At 34.6% G+C, this 23,771-nt stretch overlaps 1 protein-coding gene across 1 annotated transcript in view; it reads left to right on the plus strand.

Annotated features, from left to right (window-relative positions):
• The window catches only part of ATP11A (ATPase phospholipid transporting 11A), a 213,664-nt gene that overhangs the window by 170,282 nt on the left and 19,611 nt on the right, over positions 1-23,771 (plus strand). Inside the window, 9 exon segments of the mRNA XM_031958733.1 lie at positions 2,488-2,676; positions 4,359-4,440; positions 4,443-4,574; positions 5,677-5,852; positions 11,081-11,183; positions 11,570-11,715; positions 14,397-14,456; positions 15,386-15,513; positions 17,602-17,737. Of these exon segments, the coding sequence (XP_031814593.1) occupies positions 2,488-2,676; positions 4,359-4,440; positions 4,443-4,574; positions 5,677-5,852; positions 11,081-11,183; positions 11,570-11,715; positions 14,397-14,456; positions 15,386-15,513; positions 17,602-17,737 (1,152 nt within the window).

The following is a 23,771-nucleotide window of genomic DNA, read 5'->3' on the forward strand; positions in this document are numbered from 1 at the left end:
ATTTGTTTTATACCAGTTCATACAAGTAATGAGAACCAGATTGCTTTACTGATAGTCTAGAAATGTAACATCCTTCCAAACTCTTTCAAACATACTGAGACCTTTGTTTAATAATAGGGTATTATTTTTTTTTCCTCAAAAACTAACACAGATTAAGTGATGCAGGATATGACAGGGTCCATTAGGCCTAAGAACATGCATGGATTTCTGAAGCCCCTTACACTTCCAGAATCTTGTGAAACTGTAAATATCCGGAACCTTTTAAGCCTTGCTTCAGTGAAAGTTGGACCACTGTTGGGAAATAATCACTAGATAAGAACTATTATGGTTATATTTATAAATTTCAGCGCTTAGGTTACAAAAATTGATGGCACAAGAAAAGGATAGAGAAGAGACAAGACAAAACAGCAATTCTTGGGGGGGGGGGTAGAATAGGGTGAATTGCAAAAACAGTACCAATAACAGTGTAATGCTAATTGAATTTTTTTGCTTCATCATTTCAATACATCAAGAATCTATATGGTTTCATTGGTGTGGATGCTTTCTGCTATTCAGATGCCATGACCATTTAATTAATGTCTGAGGAGAAATTTGAACTCATATCTTCCTAACTTTAAGCCCATTACTTTTTCCACTATACTATGCTGTCTTTCAGTTGAGATTCATTATTAGTTTAATAATCAATGTGAGAGGCAGTCTAATATAGTAGACAGAATGCCACTCTGACAGTCAAATCCTTCTGAGAAATATTGGCTGAAAAAAATGAAGCTGTTTTTTTCTGAAGAAGAGATTAAATGGGGATGACATAAACAGTCTTCAAATCATAAATTTAGGAGGATGGAGCATTAGAAAGGAATCTACCTTAGGTGTCATTTAGTCCCCAGACCCAAGTACTTATGATTCCCATTTACAACATTTTGTACAGGAATCATTCAGAACATGCTGTAAAGACCAGGAACTCATTGTCTAACAAAGTAACCCATTCATTTAGAAACCGTTTTAATGGCTAAGAACATTTTTCTTATGTTGATAAAATCTTTGTTATAGTAACTTATATCTGTTCATCCCAGTCTGTTCTTTTGTCCAGAGCACAGCAAGTTTAATCTCATATATATGAGAATCCTCTAAAGATTGTAAATTTGTAAATTTTACTTTCATGTCTTCCTTAAGCATTCACTTATCTAGGCTAAACATTTCCATTTCCTTCTTCATAGGGTGTGCTCTCACTATCCTCATCCTCTTCCTCAAATTGTCTTCTAGCTTGGCAAATGACATTTTCAAATATGGTGCCCAGAACTTGATATAATATTCTAAATGAGCATTTAAAGATTTAAGATCATTCTCTTTCACCCTCAAAGGAAAAAACTATGACCCCAAAGGAGACATTACAGGCGGGCAACTTCTGATTGAATATAAGTAGAAATTTCTCATAAGAGCCATATACAGGTTATGGTCTGCCTCAGGAGATTTAGCGAGTTTTCCTTCACTAGGTAGGTAGAGATATTTGAACAGGAGCTAGCTAACTGCTTACTAGGGTTATTTCTGGAGGGAATGTGTGCAAATTTAGGTAACTTTAGAGTTAGGCCCAGAAGACTTTGTTCTGTTCTATACCATTCTTCTAAGGGTCTCTTAGAGCCCTGCAACATATTTCTCACAATTTATTTATAATTACCAGCCTTGTAAACAAATTATTTGGCCATTATAGCAACTTGCCTAAGTTCACAGGAAAACCAGGATGTCAACCTGGGTTTTTTAGACCAAAAAATATGGTGTTCTTTCCAGCACAATATTACTACCTCTCATATTAATCTGTAAATTTTAAAATTCTGCATTACATAATTATGTTTTATTCATTCATTATTATGAATTCATAATTATTATGAATTAATACTGTTCTGCTACACAGAGAATTCACTCATGAGTGGAGGATGATCCCCAAATTTCCCCTGGTTGTTAATGATTGCCCTTCTCCCCATACCCCAGAGAATGTAAGCTCCTTCAGTGAAGGAAGTTTCATTTTAACCATATGATTATCCCTTCTACATTGTGACTTTATCCATTGCAGTTTTGATATGTCACAGGTCAGCGTAAGAAATTAAATGGGAATTTGGGGGGTTTTGAGGAAGCCTCAGATGATACATGAAAGACCAGCAGACAACATAGAAAAAGTATCGAAACTCAGAAATGCATAAAATATGTATGTGTGTAAAATAATATATAATATCAACTCAGATTTTACAATAAGTAATGTAAAGATCCCATAAGAGAAAAAAGAAAAAAAAAAATCAGACTTCTTCTTTGGCACAAATGGAGAGCCAAAAAATTTTATGCAGATTTTCCAGATCACAGAGGTGCCATGTGTAAGGGATAACTGTATTAAGCAGAAAGGAGAAAAAGGATTAATAAAAATAATGACAAATAATTTTGTAACCGGCAATCCTTTTGGTTATAGTTTATCTGATGTTTGATTTTGGATTTATATTTCAGGAAGGACTGCGAACTCTCTGTGTTGCCTATAAAAAATGTACGCAGGAAGAATATGATGAGATTCATGAGCTTCTACACTCAGCAAAAGTGGCACTTCAAGAACGAGAAAAAAAACTGGCCGAAGCATATGACCAGATTGAGACAAACCTTATTTTGCTTGGTGCTACAGCTGTTGAGGACCGGTTAAGTGTAACATATTTATTTTATCTTTTTTTTTTTTTTTTCCAGTAACACATAGTGATAACTTAAGGGTCACATTTGTTGTGTCTTTTTCGCCTAAGAAGAGGATGCAACTTTAACTGTCATTAATATTGCTGTGCCTATATCACAGATAAATCTGTGGGATTTGATAAGAGTCTATCGTTGTTAACCAATATAGAGAAACTCAAGACAGACGGATTAAAAAGATTAAAAAGATGATAATAGATTCCTTCTCAGACATTCATTTGAACAAAACTAAATGAAAAAGTGCCTGGAATTTTATATTTTTATACTTTACAGCAACTCACTTTTTGTTGTGTTATGCAGGCATTTAGATAATTTCCATTTCCTTCTTCTCCAGCTCATTTTACAGATAAGAAAACTGAGGCAAAACAGGGACTTGCTTAAGGTCACACAGCTATTAAATTTTTTATTAAATTTCTGATGTCGGATTTAAAATCAGGTATTCCTGATTCCAGGCCCAGGGCTCTATTTCACTACCCAACTCATTTTCACATTTATTCTCAAAGTGTGCAATAGGCTTTTTTGCCTCCATTCCTCAACTCTTAAATAAGGATACACCAGAAAAGGCAATAGCAAAATATGCCAATAATTTTGCTAAGAAAACCCCATGGATAAGTCCACAAGTCACAAAAAATTGGACATGACTGGACAACAACAAAAATCTTGGTGTTTTTAGTGTGCTGTCATAGTTTTTGAGACCCTACAGAATCACCACCATACCACATAGAAGCATCAAAAATAGGATTGTAATAGAGGACATACATACAGGTAGAAAATTAGATGTACCCACTTTATTTTACTGTATATATTTTTTTAATACTTTAGATCATTTAATAATATAACATATAGTAAGTAAAGGCTAAACAGAGATGAATACCCATAGTTGAAAATAATCAATTAGAAATACATATATATATATATATATATATATATATATATATATATATGTCCCTTCCCACCTCCTGCTTCCTATATATATATATTCCCACATATCTATATATCCTTTTGGGGGTCATCCAAATGAGGTTAATATTATAAATCATGTATGGAAAATATTTAATAGTAGTAAAGTTTACTTAAATTTTAAATCAGGAAATTGTAAATAGAAAAATTGTATTCTCTGAAAGTACAAACTTCAAATTGTTAGATATTGCAAAAGAAATTGTTCACCTGTTACAAAAGTAATATAGTTGGCAAGACTTTTAAGTCTTTGTTAAGCTGTAAGAAATGGTTATTGAGTCACATTTTTTTTTTAGTTTTGAGATGCAGAATGAAAGTAGAATGGAATTCATTTAGAAGGAATAAAAAAAATGGAAATATATAGTGAATTGAAAAGCATAAAAAAAAGTGAAAATTACTATTTTTTCTCTAAAATGATTATAATCTAAACTGGAAGAATTGGATTGCCTAAGAAACCTGGTCTTCATTTTAGGTTTCCTCTAGATAGTAAGATGAGTTAATAAGTATCCCATTATGCTGTGAAAAAAAAAAGTAATGCCCAATGAAGAAATGATACTCTTAATACATAGGAAAAGTTGAGGTTAAAAGTCCCCCATAGATATTCCATATTACCTAAAGTACCCAGGGCAAATTTCTAAAAGTTTTTTTCTGGTTTTTGAAATTTATTTTTGTTTGCCCACCCCCAGGCTCAGGGAAAGCTTATACCATGAAGCCTTCAGAAAGCAGGCATCAAGGTTTGGGTTCTGACAGGAGACAAGATGGAAACAGCAACTACCTTATTCAAGCTTTCAGGAGAAAACCCCTCTGGTTGACCACCAAAAAAATTGAAGAGCAGAGCTTGATGACGTCTTTTGAGCTGATAAAGACCCTGCATACGGGCAGTATGACCAGAAATTTTAGGGGTTCTTCATTCCTCAATCAAAACAGAATTGTGGAACATGGGTTAATGTAGCTGAGAATAAAACAACTGAAGCTACTCAAAATGGCCATGGCAGTGCTACACAGTTGTAGTCTTTGGTTCCATCTTCAAGCATGCCATTTTGCAAGAGAAATGGGCCAAATATCCAAATAATTGAAAATTTTGTCCCCAAAGCAGCCTGCAAATCCAATTGAGTTACTGAGTTTTTGCCACTTGTTTGTATAGTTTTCTGAGGATGCTGAGAAATGAGGAGAAATGCCTCCTTCCTTCCTTCCTTCCTTCCTTCCTTCCTTCCTTCCTTCCTTCCTCCCATTCCTTCCTTCTTTCCTCCTATTCCTTTTTTCCTTCCCTCCATCCTCCCTCCCTCCCTTCCTTCCTTCCTCCTCCTTCCCTCCTCCCTCCTCTCTTCTTTTCTTTCTTTCTTTCTTTCTTTCTTTCTTTCTTTCTTTCTTTCTTTCTTCCTTTCTTCCTTTCTTCCTTTCTTCCTTTCTTCCTTTCTTCCTTTCTTCCTTTCTTCCTTTCTTCCTTTCTTCCTTTCTTCCTTTCTTCCTTTCTTCCTTTCTTTCTTCCTTTCTTCCTTTCTTCCTTCCTTCCTTCCTTCCTCCCTTCCTCCCTCTTTTTCTCTCTTTCTCTCTTTCTCTCTTTCTCTCTTTCTCTTTCTTTCTCTTTTCTTCTTTTTCTCTTTTCTCTTTCTCTTTCTTTCTTTCTTTCTTTCTTTCTTTCTTTCTTTTCTTTCTTCTTTCTTTCTCTCTCTCTCTCTCTCTCTCCTTCCTCCTTCCTTCCTTCCTCTCTCCCTTTTTCCCTCCCCCTCCCTCCTTCCCCACAAAACTATGTTAAATGGATGTGATGGATTATTATGTCATATGCATTTTCATTTTCCTAAATTCAATGGAAAAAGTAAAAATAAATTATTGAAAAATAAATCTTGCATCAAATCCTAGAAAGGATACCTAAGAAATAGTGTTCCCTAAGCTCATTAATGTATTGTCATTAATGTGTGTAGGCCTCCTATAGACTCCTAAAGACGTCTCTCAGAGTCCTCTCAAAAGATGAAGATTTAGCATTTATCTTTTATGTATCCTGCAGACTTTCAAATGATCTACAAGATTTTGGTTTAATTATTGATGGAGCTGCATTGTCACTAATAATGAAACCCCGACAAACTGGGAGCTCTGGAAACTACCGAGAACTCTTCCTGGAAATCTGCAGAAACTGCAGCGCTGTGCTCTGCTGTCGGATGGCCCCTCTGCAGAAGGCACAGGTTAGTGGATTTTCTTCAGATGACTTGATGAGTAGGATCACTTTAGGTAAATATTGAAAGTCATTACTCTGTTGTGACAGCCACAAATAATTTTAACTCTGCTGTCTGTCACTCCCTACCCCTCTACAAAATGAAAAGTGTCAGCAAAAAAATTATGCATTAAAACTAGAAAGCATGAAAATCTTGCTGATAAGTGCAATTAGGTAATGATATATTAAAAAGACTCCTTGCTGTGCCTCTGTTTGTGATTGTGTCTCATTCGTATATCCTTAATATCTACCCAGTAAATGAACATATTTAATTAACTGTTTTTTCTTGACTGTTGGGACTAGTATAATGCCGTACACCCTGTAGAGTCTCTGTGAGAATGAGTTGAATACAATATTAGTACCTCACTGTGCATTGGGTCTCTTCCATCTGTGGAGTGTGGCATAAAATACTTTCCAAATCCTAGAACAAAATAAAATCAAAGACAAAATCATAGACTAGCAAGTTTTACTACACAAACAGGGAGAATAATCCTGTGAATAATCAGAAATAATAAATATTCCCCAAAAATCATATCAGAAACAACTTGGTGGTACTTTAATGTTTCTGTTGTTGCTACATTTAAATGTGAATATTTCTGTGCTTAGTAATTTGAAAAAACAGACTAAGCCGTGCTAAATAGTGCAGGTTCTACATCCTTCCTCTCTTTGTCCCAGTCCATAAAGCAGACTCTGTCAGCTCTCAGATATAACTCTATAGCCCAAAACAGATGAACTTTAAATGTTTTAAGTTAAAAGATCCTTTTGTACAGCACTTGCTGAGCTAAATAAATGTATATAGATACATAGATATGTAATATCTTTTAAAATATTATTTAGGTGTGAAAGAGATATGTAATTTTTAGTATTTCAAAATAAAATTATCTTGTTAGCGTCATGTAAAAGCTTAGATTATAAACTCTCAGAGAACAGGGACAGTGCTTTTAATTACACCAATATAATGCCTATCATACAGTAGCTGGTCAGTAATTCTTATTGATTAGTTGAAATCAGCTTAGCATGTAGAACAGAGTCAAACTCTCATGTTCCTCATAGCGCTGCAGAGTACAGCTAGAACCAGACTAAAATATAATTGGAAAATATTTAATAAAATAAATGAAAATTTAATAAAAGAGAAGGCATAAATTAATAGATAGCTTTCAGGGATCCATTTATGTGTGGCTTACTGGCCCCTATTTCTATCTGAGTTTGATACCACCAACTTAGGACACTGAGAGGTTTTCATCGCTTCCTGGTCATCTATCATCTGTCAGAATTTGGGACATGAAGACCAGGCTTCCTGCCTTCAAGTCCAGCTCTCTGTATTACATCATGCTGCCTTTCAGCAAAGTATTTGTATAAGAGGATAGAAGTGACTTCTACCTACTAAGGAATATGCCTAGTGAGAAAAGATGTAAAATTGTCATCTTTCTGTGCACTTTGTTGGAGAAATTTTACCTATATGACTATGACATTAGAACAATTATTTTATTCTTGTCCTTCCAAGGTGTTTTATAGCAGGCAAATGTCTTTTAATTAAAGCTACTATCATTATTAAGATACCTGTTAGTTCTTCACAGGTTCAAAAAGAAAATTTGGTTGAGAAATATAATGGAATCATCCTTATTATGTTTCCTCTCCAAAAACCCTTTTTCATCCCTATAGTTTGTGGTACTATATACTTTGTATTCTCTCAAGTGTGGTAATATTTATGATACATCTGAAGAGCCTATCATGGTGGTCTTGTAGACCTTACTGGATGGAATCATGTCTCCATAATCTGATTTCACTAAAAATTAAGATATATGCCCATTTGAAACTAATCAGGGCTTTGGGGTTTGTTTTCACAAGACAGACTGAATTACAGTTCAAATGAGTTGTAAAGATGAAATGTAAAGTGTTTTGTAAACTACAAAACCATTGGATTTACTCAAATTCTAAAGAATGTTACTAGCCTACATTTATGTAAATTTGATAAAAACCCATTTGATTTTCTCACTGGAACAGCTTTCACTGCTTAGGGAAAAATAGCCCTATCACATATCCTACCTTCCAATGATGTCATTTTCTCAGTGTTTACCATGAACTACCCATTTTTCCATATCTGTCTCTCAGCAGTCAGTTCTGAGTTTCTTATTAAACCTCTATCTTAGTAACAAATGAGAAGCAACTTGAAGGACCTGGTTCAGAGAAAGATTAAATGTAAATAAAGGCAGGCACCAGTGAGAAAAATCAAAAGGGTTTTACCTAAATTTCATAAATATAGTCAATTTTAGAAGTGTCTTTTAAAAATTCTTTCAGAAATGAGTAAATCCTTTAAAAGTGAAGAAAGAATATGTGAGAAAAAAACATAAAATACCAAGTTGTCATTTAATCAATAATTTTGTGTGGTCACATTAACAAGGACCAGAATTTTTCAGAATATTTCAAAGGATTGAGCTGCATCAGTTGTCACAGTGTATTTGAAAGTAATAAGATGAAAATTTTTCCTTCAGACTAAATTTATAAAACCTACTTTTAAGTATTTGTATTTATGCTATTTTTGTACAGATAGAAATTATAGTAAAATTATTTTAAATTATTTTTAAAAATCATTGTGTCACTTTTGACATCATTAATACCCCTTTCCTGGTCCTTCTAATAATATAAAAGTCATGTTTAATCAAAGTAACTTAACTAAGGACTATCCATTAAAATTCTAATTTTATTGACATTTGGCATTTAGTTAATTCAGTACAAAAATGATTCAAATAAAGAGGTTGATAAATTGGGGTCCTGTGACCTCTGACACTGACATACCCAAGCTCTGGCTGTAAATTAACTTATGAAACAATATTATATTAAGTGGCCCTTTGGCCCTGTATTCCTAGGAACCCAGGCAGATTACAATCTAGCCCAGTGCATAAGAAATCCTCACTGATATAAACAAACCAAGGCAAATATAAAGAAATCTACCCAGAATGAAAACATGGACAATAAGGGGTCCTGATAATCACTGTTCTTTCCTGCTTGCAGTAGAGCTATATTGTGTCTCAGTAAGAATACCTCTCTATCCGTGCTGGGCCAAAGGAAATAAACATTTCCTTCTAAAATATAAGCTAGTTTGAAACTAGCTCCTTCTACCTGCAGAAACTTGCTATTTCAAGCTGACTCACCCCTTTCCCAGCCTCCTGATGGAATCAGGATTTCCTTACCTCTTCCTTTACAGATCTCACTTCTCTTATTTTTGAACTTGTTTTGAACTTGAAAGATGAAAGGAACATCTTTCCTTCATGAGATGATTTAGCTAAATGAATATGATTGTCAGACTTGATGTACTTTTTAAAGAACGGTCTTGGTCCAACAAGTTCTAGAGCTTTCTCATTTTAGTAATCTCCTTAAATATCTACCAGTTCAAAAGGGATCATGGCTGGCAGAAAACAGTAAGATATATTGGCAGTGGTCTTACTCTGCTTTATATCTGATATTGAAACTGTTTATCAAATGAGTGCTCTATCTTGCTTACTGTCAAGAGGCCCAAATATAACAAAAACTCAGCTTTAAAGAAGTAAGGAAAAGACATTTCAAAGACATTTCTCAATTAAGTGTGTCTCTTAAAATTATTTAACTATGATAATTGGCACCTACACCTGATTTTGTGAAAAAATATGGGACTACTGAGTCTGAAACATCAACTGACCAGCTTGACCAAGGAAGGCCAATTATTTTTCTCCTTGCCCCTAAAAATATGAAGCACTGGAATTGTGAGTTAAGTTGCCAGCAAAATTGTGGCTGAGGAATGCCTTCCAGAAGAGTTCTGTATATCCCCTGAGCAAGACATTGCTCATTTCTTGAGTTTTAATCCTCACTTTGCAGTTGTTTCATCCAAGCTTGATTGTGTTCCACAGTGTGCTAGGGTTTCTCTCAGATACAGAGATCCTTGACTGCTAGTCTCATATCCACAGTAGTCCATGTGTTTGTAAAATTGGAAGGCATCTCAGAGGTTTTGCAATCCAACAACTTCATTCTACAGATTGGAAAACTGAGGCTGAGAGGGATGAACTGATTTGTTCAAAGTCAGATAATTAGCTAGAATTTGAACCTATATGATGCTCCCACTTAAGACCCATCCTTTTCCCTGGCATTTCTCTGCTGTCCAGGAGTGTATGTCACATATCTCCTGACGCATAAGAATACACCATATTGCCTAGTTCCCTGTGGTATTTTTTAAGGCTAAGAGCTCCATCAATTTGCAGGACAATACAGCACACACAATTTTCTCAGGAATATTCCCACCTCCTATGGAGAGACAAAAAACAAAAATAGAAGGTAGAATATTAGGAAGACCAAACTCTTATCTAGCTATCTTCTTGTTCCTTCCAGCACACACACACACACACACACACACACACACACACACACACACACTTGTAGTATCTTAGGCTACTCTAGACATACTTTCCTTGCTCTTATAGGTTGTCTCCAGGCAGCCTTAGAGTAGAAAGATGGCTTTTTAGGGCTAATGCCTTGCCTTCTTGAGATACATTGATTCTATGTTCTCCAGGACTTGATACAATAGCTCTAATATGAGATGTTGAAGTACATTTCAAAAATATTCAGAATTCTTTCAATACTTGCCTTGCAACTTGAGAGACTACAAAGTATATAGCATTACACATTGCATATAAATGAAAAAGGAATTCCATTAAAAAAGAAACATGCTAAGAAGATATTTTCTTGTGTCAAGTTTGCTAACTAAATAAAATAAAGTCAGTAGATAATTTTTCATGGAACAAAATTTCAGAAATTCTTTTATTCTTATTCTGATTTCTGCAGAACATCTTGGAACAGCAAGTTGCTAACATTACCTGCCTTTTGCCATATCGATTCAAAATCTGAATATATAAATGAAAAACATATTTCATTGATCTAGTTTTCCCATCTTCAGGACTTTCCTCCAGCATATTTCAAAGTGCTACTTTAGATGTCTTTTTCTCCTCTTCAGAGAGTAAACCTTATGGGCACAAGGCATCATGTAACAAATTTCCACAAGACTGGTTATTTTACCTATTGTTATTGAATCACCACCATTATAAGTGAGTTCAAATCCTTTAAAAAAGAATTCTGATATGTCCATGTTGCTGTTAGGAAGTCACTGAACAAACTGAGAAGAGTATGTGCAGCATAAAAAAGTGATTCTACATTTGTTTTCCATTTTTCCAGATTGTGAAGTTGATTAAACTTTCCAAGGAGCACCCTATTACTTTAGCCATTGGGGATGGCGCAAATGATGTCAGCATGATTCTAGAAGCACATGTGGGCATAGGTAAGTTTGTCCTTTTTGCCCCTTCAGCTCTTTTGACTACATAACTTGGATAATTTGTCATGCTGAAGGAAATAAATTATGACAAAGGTAGTACTAAAAGATGTAAATGGTGCACTTTGAAACTGGAAATAGGCAGTTTCTCTTTGGAAAATTTATGAAGGAGAAGGCTTTGAAGAGTTAAAAATCTGAATCAATGGAAGGAATTCCCATGACAAAGAACTCAGAGATTTCTCTATATATCCAAATATCTAGATAAGCTATGTCATTTAATATTTGGACATTGGAGAGATGTATTTAATAGCAGTCGCCCAATATCACTCTTCCTTCCATATTCATAGTAGTAGTATTATTTGCTAAATACATCCCAATGAATTGTTATCTTGTAGGTATTATTGGAAAAGAAGGTCGTCAAGCTGCAAGGAACAGTGACTATGCAATACCGAAATTTAAGCACTTAAAGAAGATGATCCTTGTCCATGGGCATTTTTATTACATTAGGATATCTGAACTTGTGCAATACTTCTTTTATAAGGTGAGAGAAGTTTCCGTGCTATTCACTTGAATGTGATATATATGATAGAAGAAGTTGCTGAAATTGCCTGAAACCTTAGGAACAGACGTAAAAATAGATATAACTACAAGGGAAAGAAATGGTAAAGCATGACTTGCAATAACTCTTCAGCAAGAGACAAATTCATCAACTTTTCCTCATGTTAATATAAAAGTGTTTATCTTTAATCAATCTATAAGTGGAATAATATTGGGGAAATTAATTAATAAATATTAAATTAATTAATTTTTGTAATTTAATTAAATACCTTTTTCTTTCAGTTCTCCTAATTCCTTTCCATTATGTATTTTAATACAGTGTAGTAGAATGGAAAAGAATACTCATTTTGAGTCAGAAATTCAGCCAGGCTTTTCAGCTTGTCACTCATTGTATAACAATGGGCAGGTTCCTTGGCTTCCCTGAGCCTTGGTTTCCTCATATGTAAAATAGAGATGATAATAGTTCCACTCCCTCCTTCATAAGCTATTGGGAAGATCCATCCTTTTGATGATTACATCTATGCTAAAAATAGTTTTCCCAGAGCACCAAACAGGTAAATATCATTCACCTGCTCTTAATCTTCAAGTGGACTTCCCATTGCCTGAGGTATATAAACATAACTTCAATCTATTTTGGGTGGTACCTCCTACTCAAAACTTTTTCTATTTCTATTATTAGGGTTCTCTTCCTCATCAAATCTTTCTGTATTTATTCTTCACTGATTTATTCTTTATATTCAGTTCAATGAAAGTATCTTTGGCCAGAAACTGTTATTCATTATGTCTTTCTGTTTCAGGGTCTTTTTCAGAGTAATTACTTAATATATGTGTGCTGAATTGAATTGAATTGGTATTCAAAATCCCTGTCTAGCTTCAACCAATTTACCAACCTTATTTCATATTGTTCCTCTTCCAGTCCTATGCTCCAGCCAAGCTTGATTATTAATCATTTTCTGCACCCATTATAAGCAACCTCACTCTTTGTGAGTAGCCTCATATGTGAAATATATGAAATGGACTCATATATGAAATGGATTGTCTCCATATCTCTCTGTTGAAATTCTCCTTCTCTTATGAGCAAAACCCAGCTGTCTCCTCACAGAAAACCTTCCTCCTTCCCAGTGATTTCATACCTCTCTCTTGAGCCTTTCCTATGTACTTTTTGTATTTCTAACTTGTATTTTATATATTTGTTTATGTATTATCCCTCTAGTAAATACAATCCTGCCTTGTATCTCCAGAGTCTAGTTTAGTGCCTTGCACATAAGCATTATTTGGAATTTGTAATTTCCTAATTACATGTAAAAAATTTAGTATTTATTTTTTTTAAAACATTTGAGTTTCAAATTCTCTCCTTCCCTATCCTTTGAGAAGGCAAGCAATATGATATCCTTTATATATGTGAAGTCATGCAAAACATATTTCCATATTAGCCATGTTGCAAAAAAAAAACTTATCTCCTTCCTTCCCCCCCCCCCCCCCCCAAAAAAAAAACCTCAAGAAAAATAAAGTTAACAAAGTATGCTTTAGTCAGCACTCAAACATCATCAGTTCTCTTTCCAGAGATGGATAGTATTTTTTTCATCATGGATTCTTGAAAATTGTATTGTATTAATCAATTAGCTAAGTTTTTCACAGTTGATCATCCTTACAATATTGTTGTTACTTTTCACAATGTTCTCCTGGTTCAGCTCACTTCACTTTGTATTAGTTCATGTAAGTCTTTCTAGTATTTTTAAACTTATCTGGTTTGTCAATATCTTATAGTGCAATATAGTATTCCATTACAATCAATGTCCACAACTTGTTCAACCATTCCCCAGTTAATGGGTATCCCCACAATTTCCAATTCTTTGCCCTAATAAACATTTATTAAGCACTGCCAGGTACCACACTAAGTTCTGGGAATACAACTAGAGATAAAAAGGAAGTCCTTGCTCTCAAGATTCTGACATGCTAATGCCAGCACAACAAATAAAGGAAACTGGCAAGGACTGTCCAGAGTCCATGGCCTTTTCAGAAATAAAGGAATATCCTAAGTGCAGGCTCTATCCAGTGTCCTTCCATCTATCCCTCCAGGGGTAGGGGCTGCTTCCATAGGGAAAGAATGTGTATGTTGAAGGGATCTTTGAAAATGAAGAACTTTGTGAGGCAGGATGAAGTCCACAAGAGTCAGGTGATGGGAAATGTCATTATCCTTCTACCTACATCAGCATCTCATTTCTTTTTGGTAATAACAGTATTATATTGTGCTTTAAAATTTGAAGAGCATTTTAAATGTATTATCTCATTTTTCCCTCAAAACAACGAGATGTAGATGCTATTATTATTATTATTACCATTTTAAGATAAGCAACTGAAGCAAAAAAAAAAAAAAAAAAGGCTAACATAGGATCTGCTTTGGCCCCTCACTACCTCAGTAGAAATCATTTCTACAAAGCAGGGAATTATTGTATATTTACAAGATGCCAAAGAAATAAAATATAAATGAATGTTTAAAACCTATTATTTGTCACTCTCTCAGTCCAAGACTGCTTCAGAGCCTCCCTTCACATTTTCCCAAATAATGAGAGATTATACTGGCCTACTAGAACAATCTTTACAAGGAGGAGAACTATATGAAATGTGTGTTTGACTGATAAATATTTTTCATTTCTCTCTCAGAATGTCTGCTTCATTTTTCCTCAGTTTTTATACCAGTTCTTCTGTGGATTTTCACAACAGGTGAGTTTCAGAATCTAAAAAAGAACTTTGCTTAGCCTAATTCTCTTTTCCCAACATTTTGAGAGAAATGAGAGTAGGTTATCATTAGTATGCAAAAAAATCACCTTTGCAGAAGAGTGAGGAAGCAGACAGGGAAAGACTGAGGGAGAAAGAAGGTATCTTCCTTCGTGATCATCCTCTGAAGTGTGTGTGTGTGTGTGTGTGTGTGTGTGTGTGTGTGTGTGCATGTTTCCTTAATTCCTCTGGCAGACTTGGGGATGAATAACAATTGAGACAAAATTAAGATAGTATTTCACATTGATGGGTCTCTCATTGAATTTTCTAGTCCCCGAAAATACCTCAAAGTATTTTAAATATTCTGACATGAATATAGTGCTTGCTTCTTGTGCAAGCTAATTAATTCTTTCCTGGTCCTAGGTAAAAAATAAAAAGGATGGCTTCCCTATGTTAGCTTGATAGAATAGCTTGTTGTACCTCCTGATCCCAGGAATCAGCATCCATCCCAGGGTGCTTTCAATCCAAATCCCTTCTCTCTGCCTTTTTTGGTGATTTTTGTTAGATATAGTATAGCAAAACAGGTCATCATGAGATGACAGGGTGAGGAAAACTCCTTAAGCATTATTGGGAACCCTTCCATTTTTATAGGGACTCTTCACCTATTGGTATTGTCAGGTACAGTTTTAATTCTAGTGACTTAAGAGTTTAGATGAAAGCCCTGGTTAGTCTACCACATAGAGGGTATCCCAAAAGTCTTAGTGCAGTTGTCAGTGGTAAGTTACATTCATAGGACCGCAGCGTATATGAATCTCTCTAAAACTAAACCATTCCTAGTTATGATAGATGTACATTTTGATTGTTTTTTTAAATGCAAACATGTTTTTATATATTGTGTTATTTTAAAAAGAAAAACAATTCTTTTCTTTCTTCAGCCTTTATATGATACTGCGTATCTAACACTGTACAATATCAGTTTCACTTCCCTCCCCATCCTCATGTACAGTCTGATGGAGCAGCATGTCACCAGTGATATGCTCAAGAGAGACCCTTCGCTGTACAGGTAACGTCACTGAGATACAGCTTAGCAAAATGATTTGTTGAGAGCATCTGCTGCTAGCAAAGATTCCTAAGAAGGAAGTAGCCCAAGTTAAATAATGTACATTTATTATGTGTACATGGTCTGTATCATATCCAACTTGCTCATTAATTCATTTTGTGTCTGGTGTTTTCTGATAAAATTATGACTGAAATAAGAACAGCAACAATAACTGATAAATATAAATAACCCTTTAAAATCTGCAAAGTGATATGCGTACTTCAAAGGATTTGACTTCATAGATTTCCTGCCTAAATTTCCCTTGAAAAGAAAACAAAAAGCATATTACTTCAGAGGGGAAAGAGAATTGTTTGTCTTTTAATGAATCTTACCTCACTTGTCCCCATTATGATAAAGGGAGTCCTTCTTCTTTGTTGTTTGTTTGTTTGCTTGTTTTAACAAAACTGGACCTTTGATTTCATTGGTATGAGGAACTCTCAAAGACAGCTCCCTTGGCCAATGCTGATGAGAGCCTGCTGTTCCAGAATCCAGGAGAATTACCTGGCATGGTGGGGCACTCCGAGAAGTGGGGTGTCTTGCCCAGAGACACACAGCCAATGGATGTCACAGGTAGAACTGGAACCCAGATTCTCTTGACTCAGTTGTCATAACTCTTAGATATTCACCTTGTCGTGCTGCTTTTTTAATTCCAGTTCAAGGGAAAATTGGCTTATCTTGTGTTCCCCCAGGACTTTTGATAAATGCAGTTCTTTGCTTTGATTTGTAGTGATGGATTATAGGAAACTACTGACTGCTTGCTTTATTGCTTCCTCTAATCATAACATGTAGACAGTCAAAAAGAATCCTGAAATAGAGAAGCACAGAAATGAAGACTCAGATTAGAGGAAAACACCAGAAATCTCCAGTGAATGTTATTTGTTGAGTCAGTGAACATTGACTGGCTTAATGGGAAAGAAATATAATGAAGTATGTTAGTATATTTGCATATATGTGTGGGTATGTGTATAGGTAATTATATATAGCTGATGTCATTTATATACACTTATGTGTATATATAATATATACACACACGCATATATGCATATACATATGTGTGTGTATATACACACACACTGAAAGAAGAAATATTTAAATATTCTCCATGAATTTGTTAGGAAGCAATATAACTTCATCAGCTTTCCAGGCTATATTGATGCACAACATATGGCAACATTGTATAATGGAGCTATTGCTTGAGAGTCAGAAGATGTGGTTGCAAATCTCAGTCAGGACCCCTAAATACTGAGTAGCCAATTGACATTTGACAAGTTACTTTTCTGATTTCAGTGTTTTAATCTCCAAAAAAGGAAAATATAATATTAACATTAATTGCCTCCTTGTTGTGGGCAAAATGATTCGTAAACCTTAAAGTGCTGTTTTATTGTTGTTATGGAATTATTAGGAAGGTAACTCATCTAGAATGTATAGTTTGAACTATCCTTGAAGGAATAGCGCTCATTGTGGGAGGGCATTCCATGCAAGGAGAGGTTTCTTTAGTTTATTCTTATTAGTTTATCATTATTTATAATATATATTATTTATTATATTAAAATATGTTATTTATTATTATTAGTTTAGTTTATTCTTTAGATAGATACTAGAATTTTATTATAAGGTCTTGAGCTATTATACAAATTTGTATATATAGCTAGGTATGACTCTTCAAAAGTACTAGAAAGTTAATAAATTACTGCATGGCATAGTGAATAAAAGAGAAAGTCCTGAGTCCTACCTCTGACACATAATTAGCTATGTGACAAGTCACTTAAAATTTTCCATTTTCCAGATACTCCCTTTAAATTTATGAACTACAGACAAGTTGCTGATCAACTTCAGTACAAAAAATTTCTACTGAGTAGTTCCTCACATTGATAAAATCAATGATCTAGTGAGGGAAGGGCTAATCATATTCTTTAATACCAGTATTTTTAAGATGGAGAGTGTGGCATAGGAAGAATGTCTGCCAAACTTGGGAAAGGACCTATCCCTGAGAAACAGATTTTAATTTTAACATGGTTAAAAAACAATCTTCTTAAATTTTATTTTATGCAGGGATATTGCCAAGAATGCTCTACTCCGCTGGCGAGTATTCCTTTATTGGACATTCTTGGGCGTATTTGATGCTCTGGTATTTTTCTTTGGTGCTTATTTGATGCTTGAAAACACGACAGTGACCATCAATGGACAGGTGAGTATTTTATTTGATTGATGTTGATTTTAGAGGAAAAGAACTTTGCAATCCTGAATGATCATTTTATCAATAAAGTATTTCAGGATTGCTTGGGAAGACTTCCAAAATGATATAGAAATGGCTTTTATGTCTTTATTTAGTAAAGATGTTAAAATAAAAAACAACATATCTTCATGTTAAATTGATAAATGGAGTCCTATGTATAGTAATGTTTTGATTGTAGAAGTAGTTTGTTTGATGTGTTCTTTTTGTAACTAACATTTCATCATTAGCTGTTTACCCTTTGTCTCAGGTAAGTTATTAGTATGCTTTGTTATTAGTTGAGTGTTATTTCATATTTAGTGTATTTCATTTTTCCACATAACATTATTTTAATGACATTTTCTATGCAATTAAAGGATTTGGTTTTTTATATACATTCTTCATTCTAGTTGTTGACACATTTTCTGGGGGGTTGTTTTATTTTTATCTTGCTTTTTTTTTCCCTTTTTGCTACTTGCTTCTCTTCCTACCCTCAGATAATGACTACCAGCACACACATGGTAAGAGGATTGTGGTTTTGTCCCTTTCTCTGTGTTCTTGGACCACATTACAAATAAAATATTTCTTGTAAATATTTTCAAATGTGACTTTTTCAGTGTGCTTTGTTAGTTGAAACATTCATAGCTGCTGCTTCTTTTCCACTTGCTTTTAGGAATAAAGTTGTCTTAATAGAAGATCAAGAGTATCTATGTCTACATTTGGCCATCCACAATTAATGCTTTTTCTTGTTTCCCTGAGTTCAGCTGAGCCAGGTGTTTGAAGGGTTTGTGTTTGTTTGTATGTCTGTTTGTTTGAGATGTCTAAATTTCACTTGACTTTAATAAAAAGATAAACATGTGGATATGGCTAATAATATTCAACAGAACCTCACTGGGAAACTTACTTTTGAATGTTATATGCTCAGGCTGCACATGAGAGTATTGAGACAGCAAGTGAGATTCTTCAGAGTTCCTCTCCTTGGCTGCCATGAATATTGAGTAATCCCTCCAAATAAAGAACTTAGTAATACATAAAGGAAAATTACTTTCTGCCATCCCCTTCCAGTAATCCACTTCATCTCATCCCTAAGAGTGAACCCAGGTCATAAAGCTATGGATTCAGAGCTTGAAGTTCTCTTTCTAGGTCATTTGGTTCAGTCTCCTCATTTTACACATGAGGAAGCTTAAGGTTCAAGAAGGAGAAGTGACCTGCCTGAGGTCAAATGGGTAGTTGATGGCAATTGCAGAACCTTGAACATAGGTTCTCTCTACTCCAGGTACAATGTTCTTTCTCCTCTACTAGGAGTTCTTTGATGAGTTTCTCATCTTTATGATTATTTTCCTTCCACTCAGCTAGCTATTTACCTAGTAGAGTGTGCAACTGTGATTTATCTCCTCGATCTTGTTTAATCCTCTTTTCATCCATATGACAGAAGTTCTATTGTCTTTCATGGGACTCAAACCAGTTGCACTGAATTGATCTGCAGAATTATCCATATCCTTTTTCCTGTTTGCTCTTCTGATCTTTCTATTTCGAGTAATTTCTCATTTGTCTTGGTTCATGTCTTTGGTTTAACAGTTGCTACAATCCCTAAATGTCACCTGGCCTAGATTCAGACCAACCATGTAGTTTTCAATGGGCTTGTTTTTGGTGCTTTTTATGTAGTTGCTTCAGAACTTGCTTATGGGTCAAGCTATAAGTAAGTGACTTGCATGTAACTCAAAGAGCTGAGATATCACACCCTAAAAATTGAAATTTCCAGAAGATGGTCACTAATGTTGAAGAATTTTGAAGTTCCCAACAAGTGGGAAATGATTATTTTATAAAATACAAAAGGATTTCCTCTCTATTTTAGAAGACTTTTTTTATTCCCAAAAAGAATATAGATATGAATTTCCCATTTTTGCAGTTGATGGTCAAGCCATAAACCAAACTACAGCCTGCTGCCAGATGCGGCAGCTGAGGACGATTATCCCCCTTACCTAGGGCTATGAAGTTTCTTTATTTAAAGGCCCACAAAACAAAGTTTTTGTTTTTACTATAGTCCAGCCCTCCAACAGTCTGAGGTACTGTAAACTGGCCTCCTATTTAAAAAGTTTGAGGATCCCTGCCATAAACCATTTAGTCAGTATTATGTTGCTGAAAATGAAATGCTTTTTCTTAGTTGTGTGTTAAAAGTATAAATTTTTTTCTTTTTCTTGATCAAACCCTATAAGCTATGATAGAATCTAGAAAAGTTAAAGACTTCAAAATGGAAGATAGATTGCATAGACTGGGTTTTTTCTGGATGACCAGTTTCAATTTATTCTATTTGTTTAGTTTTGGTCACTTGAGATCTAGAGTTGTTGCTGTATGTTAGCTGAATAGTGATATGTTTAAGTAGGTAATTGCATTAAAGAATTGTAGGACAACCCAAAGCCTATGTAATGCTTCTTTGTTAAAAGATGGCTGTTTCTGAAGATTAATGAATCTTCTACCAGTATTCCCATTAGAATTAGGACAAGATCCCTTGTCACCACAGTTTTGAAGTTCCTATTCTGTCTGTTGTCAGTTGGGGGAGAAATGTTTTTGAAAGGCATTTGTCCCTGAGAATATTGATTTAGAACTTTTAAGGAATGGTGGATTAAAAAAGCAGAATCATGGTTGGAGCTTTTTTGCGAGGAGGGGTTGTCTTTGGTCCTAAGCATTTCTTATAACTGTTCCATTTTTTGATTATTATAAGGTATTACACAGCTCTCTCTAGGAGCTGTAATCATTTTTTATCAGCAGTATTATATTCCTCACAGAATACTTACAAAGTTGTAATGTGTTAATAGTAGATGGCTATAAACATTAAAAACGTCAACAGAATGTAATGGAATTGAGAGCAATAAGCAGTGTGGGCACAGAACAAATTCTACCAAACTCAGTCATGTTCTTAGTAAAATCACTAAAGGAGTAAATGAAGGGAATACAAGAAATGCTCCTAAAGTCACTGATTTTGGGAAAATATATGAATCATGGGATTTCACTTATAAATCAAATTTAATTTGGTTTGGACTGGAAAACTTGGGAAAGAATTAAAACTTGCTAAAAGGTGACACCATTAAAATTGGCTAATAAAGAAAACAGTGACTTAGAAGTCTCTGGGGTAGCAGTGATGATTGGTGCTAGATCTCAGTTTATTTAACATCTGCATTAATCAGATGAGATGATAAAGGTAATTGAATGTATAGAAGATGCCAAGTTGAGATATATAAAAAAATTTGAAATTACATCCAGTAAATATTCTTTGGGACCTAAAATTATGAGAAATCGGATTCTCATTGCAAAAAGTTGATTCTACTTAGATTCCCCGCCCCTTTTCTATGGAAAAACACTGAAAGAAAACCACATCAAGGAAGACATGAACCCTGATTCATTTAGATCCTTCTCCTCTCCCCATCTCCATGCTAAAGGAAATATTTTTAAAAAACCAAACTGACAGAGCTTAGTAGGTACATGGAGCACCGAGTTGAGTTGTTAGGTGGTAATAGCAAAAGCCTTCCCTCAGTAAGAAAGGCAGATTTAAATAGGGCCAGTCCACTCTACCACTCTTCCTTTTTCCTAGCTCTTCAAGTGATTGCTTTTTTTTTGTGTAAGAAAGGAAGCCTGTTGTCCCATGATTAACTATCTACCATTAATCTCTGGTTAACCAGATAAAACCTTGTTGTCAAGAGAATGAAAATGAAGGTCTTTGTGCCCACCTCTGAACAACTCCTGATTCCTTTGTCTTAATAGCAGCCAAAGAGAAGGTCAAAATGTATCTCTCCAATGCTGAGGCCTTAATTAGAACTATATTCTCTTTTCTTCTATTGCTTCTTACCCCTCAACTTGAAAAGTAAACGAAAATCCATGTTTTATTCTCAGTTAATACTTTTATCTTTCTAGCTTGTTAACTTTAAGTAAAACATAGTTTAGTTAGAATAAATATCAATATTATTGTCTTATAATTAAATAAATTATTATGGGAAACATTAGCTTTTAGTATAGGAATAATTCACATATACATGTTTTAGCACTGTGCACTCTTAAATCTGAGGAGAATGAAGGATTAAAAACCTAGACTGGAAGATACATTCATTGAGCCCATTTTAACAAAGAAAATTATTTTGAAAAAGTACCACTCATTTTTTCATGCCTTCAACAAATATAGAAAGTCAGAACCAGAAGGGACCTTAGAGATGGTTTAGTCCAACCTCTTTACTTCATTGATGAGGAAACAGTCACAGGGAAGTTAGCCCAAAGCTAATCCATATTCTGATTGCCACATAACTGGATAATTGGAATCCCCTCTTACTTAGGCTTTTGCCTCTCCTATCTTCCACCTCTAGCACATCATATATGTGTCTGCATAGAACACTACCTTGATAATACAATTCTCTTGTTAAAAAGCTTAACTTCCCTTATGTCAACATCAAATCCATTCCCATTAGTTTGACATTCAAAGTCTAATAGAGTTTGATAAAAAACTATCCTGCCAGACTCATTCCCTGCTATTCTGTCAATGGACTTTTCATTCCAGCCTAATAAGGATATTCATTGGCCCTCTAAAATGATTCACTTTTTGTGGCCTTTTACATTGTTCACCTGCCCTGTAATATCCTCCTCTTTGTTTCCAAGTTGTCTACAGCCTTAAAGTATCACCTCAGTTCTCTTCTTTTCCATGAAGCTTTCATTGGCCACTGTAGCCTATAGTTATTTTCTTTTTGATTCTAGAGCTCTTACTATTTTAATACTTGTGTCATTATTCTTTGGCTTCCCAATCATAGTGTAAGTTCTATGAGGATGGGTTCTAATTTAGATCCATTCACAATTCTTGGCATAGTACCACACAATAGGCATCCACTGAGCAGTTGATTGATCTACATGGGCTGTGATTCCCTAGTGACCTAAGAAAATTAATACATATCCATAGAGGTCATTTTCTTTTATTTAAAAGCCTCAGAAAAATTTCTTCAAGTGCACAATTAAAGCAAGTTTCAAAAACTCAACTAAGGTTCTGCATGATCTCTCTCTGGGACTAAATCTTGGGATTTTAAGTTATAAGAGACCTGAGAGATCATGTTCAACTTTCTCTTTATAAATACAGGGAAATTAAAGCTCAAAAGAGAATACTGGCCCAATGCCTTATACCATAGATATGACTCTTCATTGAGGAATGCTACCTTAATCCTTCCTTCTTCAGAGAGATGTTTTAAAAATACATTAGATAAAAAGTGAAGGAACTAAATCACTAAAATGATAGCAATCATTACTATGTATATTTATATATTATATTGCTACATTATGCATACTAATATATAGTTTTAAATTAATGTATTAGTCTGTTGTTTCAGTCAAAAAAGAAAAGAATCTCAATTCTGGGCACAATCACAATTTTAAAGTAAAATATACGAGAATATGAGTATAGGCAGAAATACTTTCCCAAGAAAAGTGAGTACTAGAAATGTGCCTTAAGAAACAATTCTTTACAAAATTAGAAATTAGAGAAGAAAATGGTTGAGTCGTCTGTGATCTTAGCTATTTCTCCATCAGAGTTTAGTCACTTTGCTGGTGACTATACTTGGCTGAGTATAAGGAGTCTTAAACTGAAGTTATTTCCCAATGTGAAGGTGTTATCTGTGTGTAATTCACAAATACATGGTTTTCCTGGGTTATAATTCATCTTCACTTGGACCAGTCTCAGCTTTTCATATCATATAATTAAGAAGCCTCTAAAATATGAGAGACTTAGAGCAACTGTAATCCCTATTCTCTCTTCATGACCAGACTTCCTTTTGCCTCCCAGAAGTCTGTCTCCTCAGTTTGAATGTAGGATAGCAAAGTTCTAGGAGACTGCATTCAAACTAAGAACTTCGGGGATTCCTTCCACCACTCATACCCCCCCTTTCTAACTTGCCTGTTATCCTTTCTCATGTATTTAACTCATCATATTTCAGAGCTGCTCTCCCTATCTGCTAATGTTACTTATCTTGGAAATGTCTATTGC

This window comes from Sarcophilus harrisii, chromosome 3, assembly GCF_902635505.1.
Source record: "Sarcophilus harrisii chromosome 3, mSarHar1.11, whole genome shotgun sequence".
In the NCBI taxonomy this organism is placed as follows: domain Eukaryota; kingdom Metazoa; phylum Chordata; class Mammalia; order Dasyuromorphia; family Dasyuridae; genus Sarcophilus; species Sarcophilus harrisii.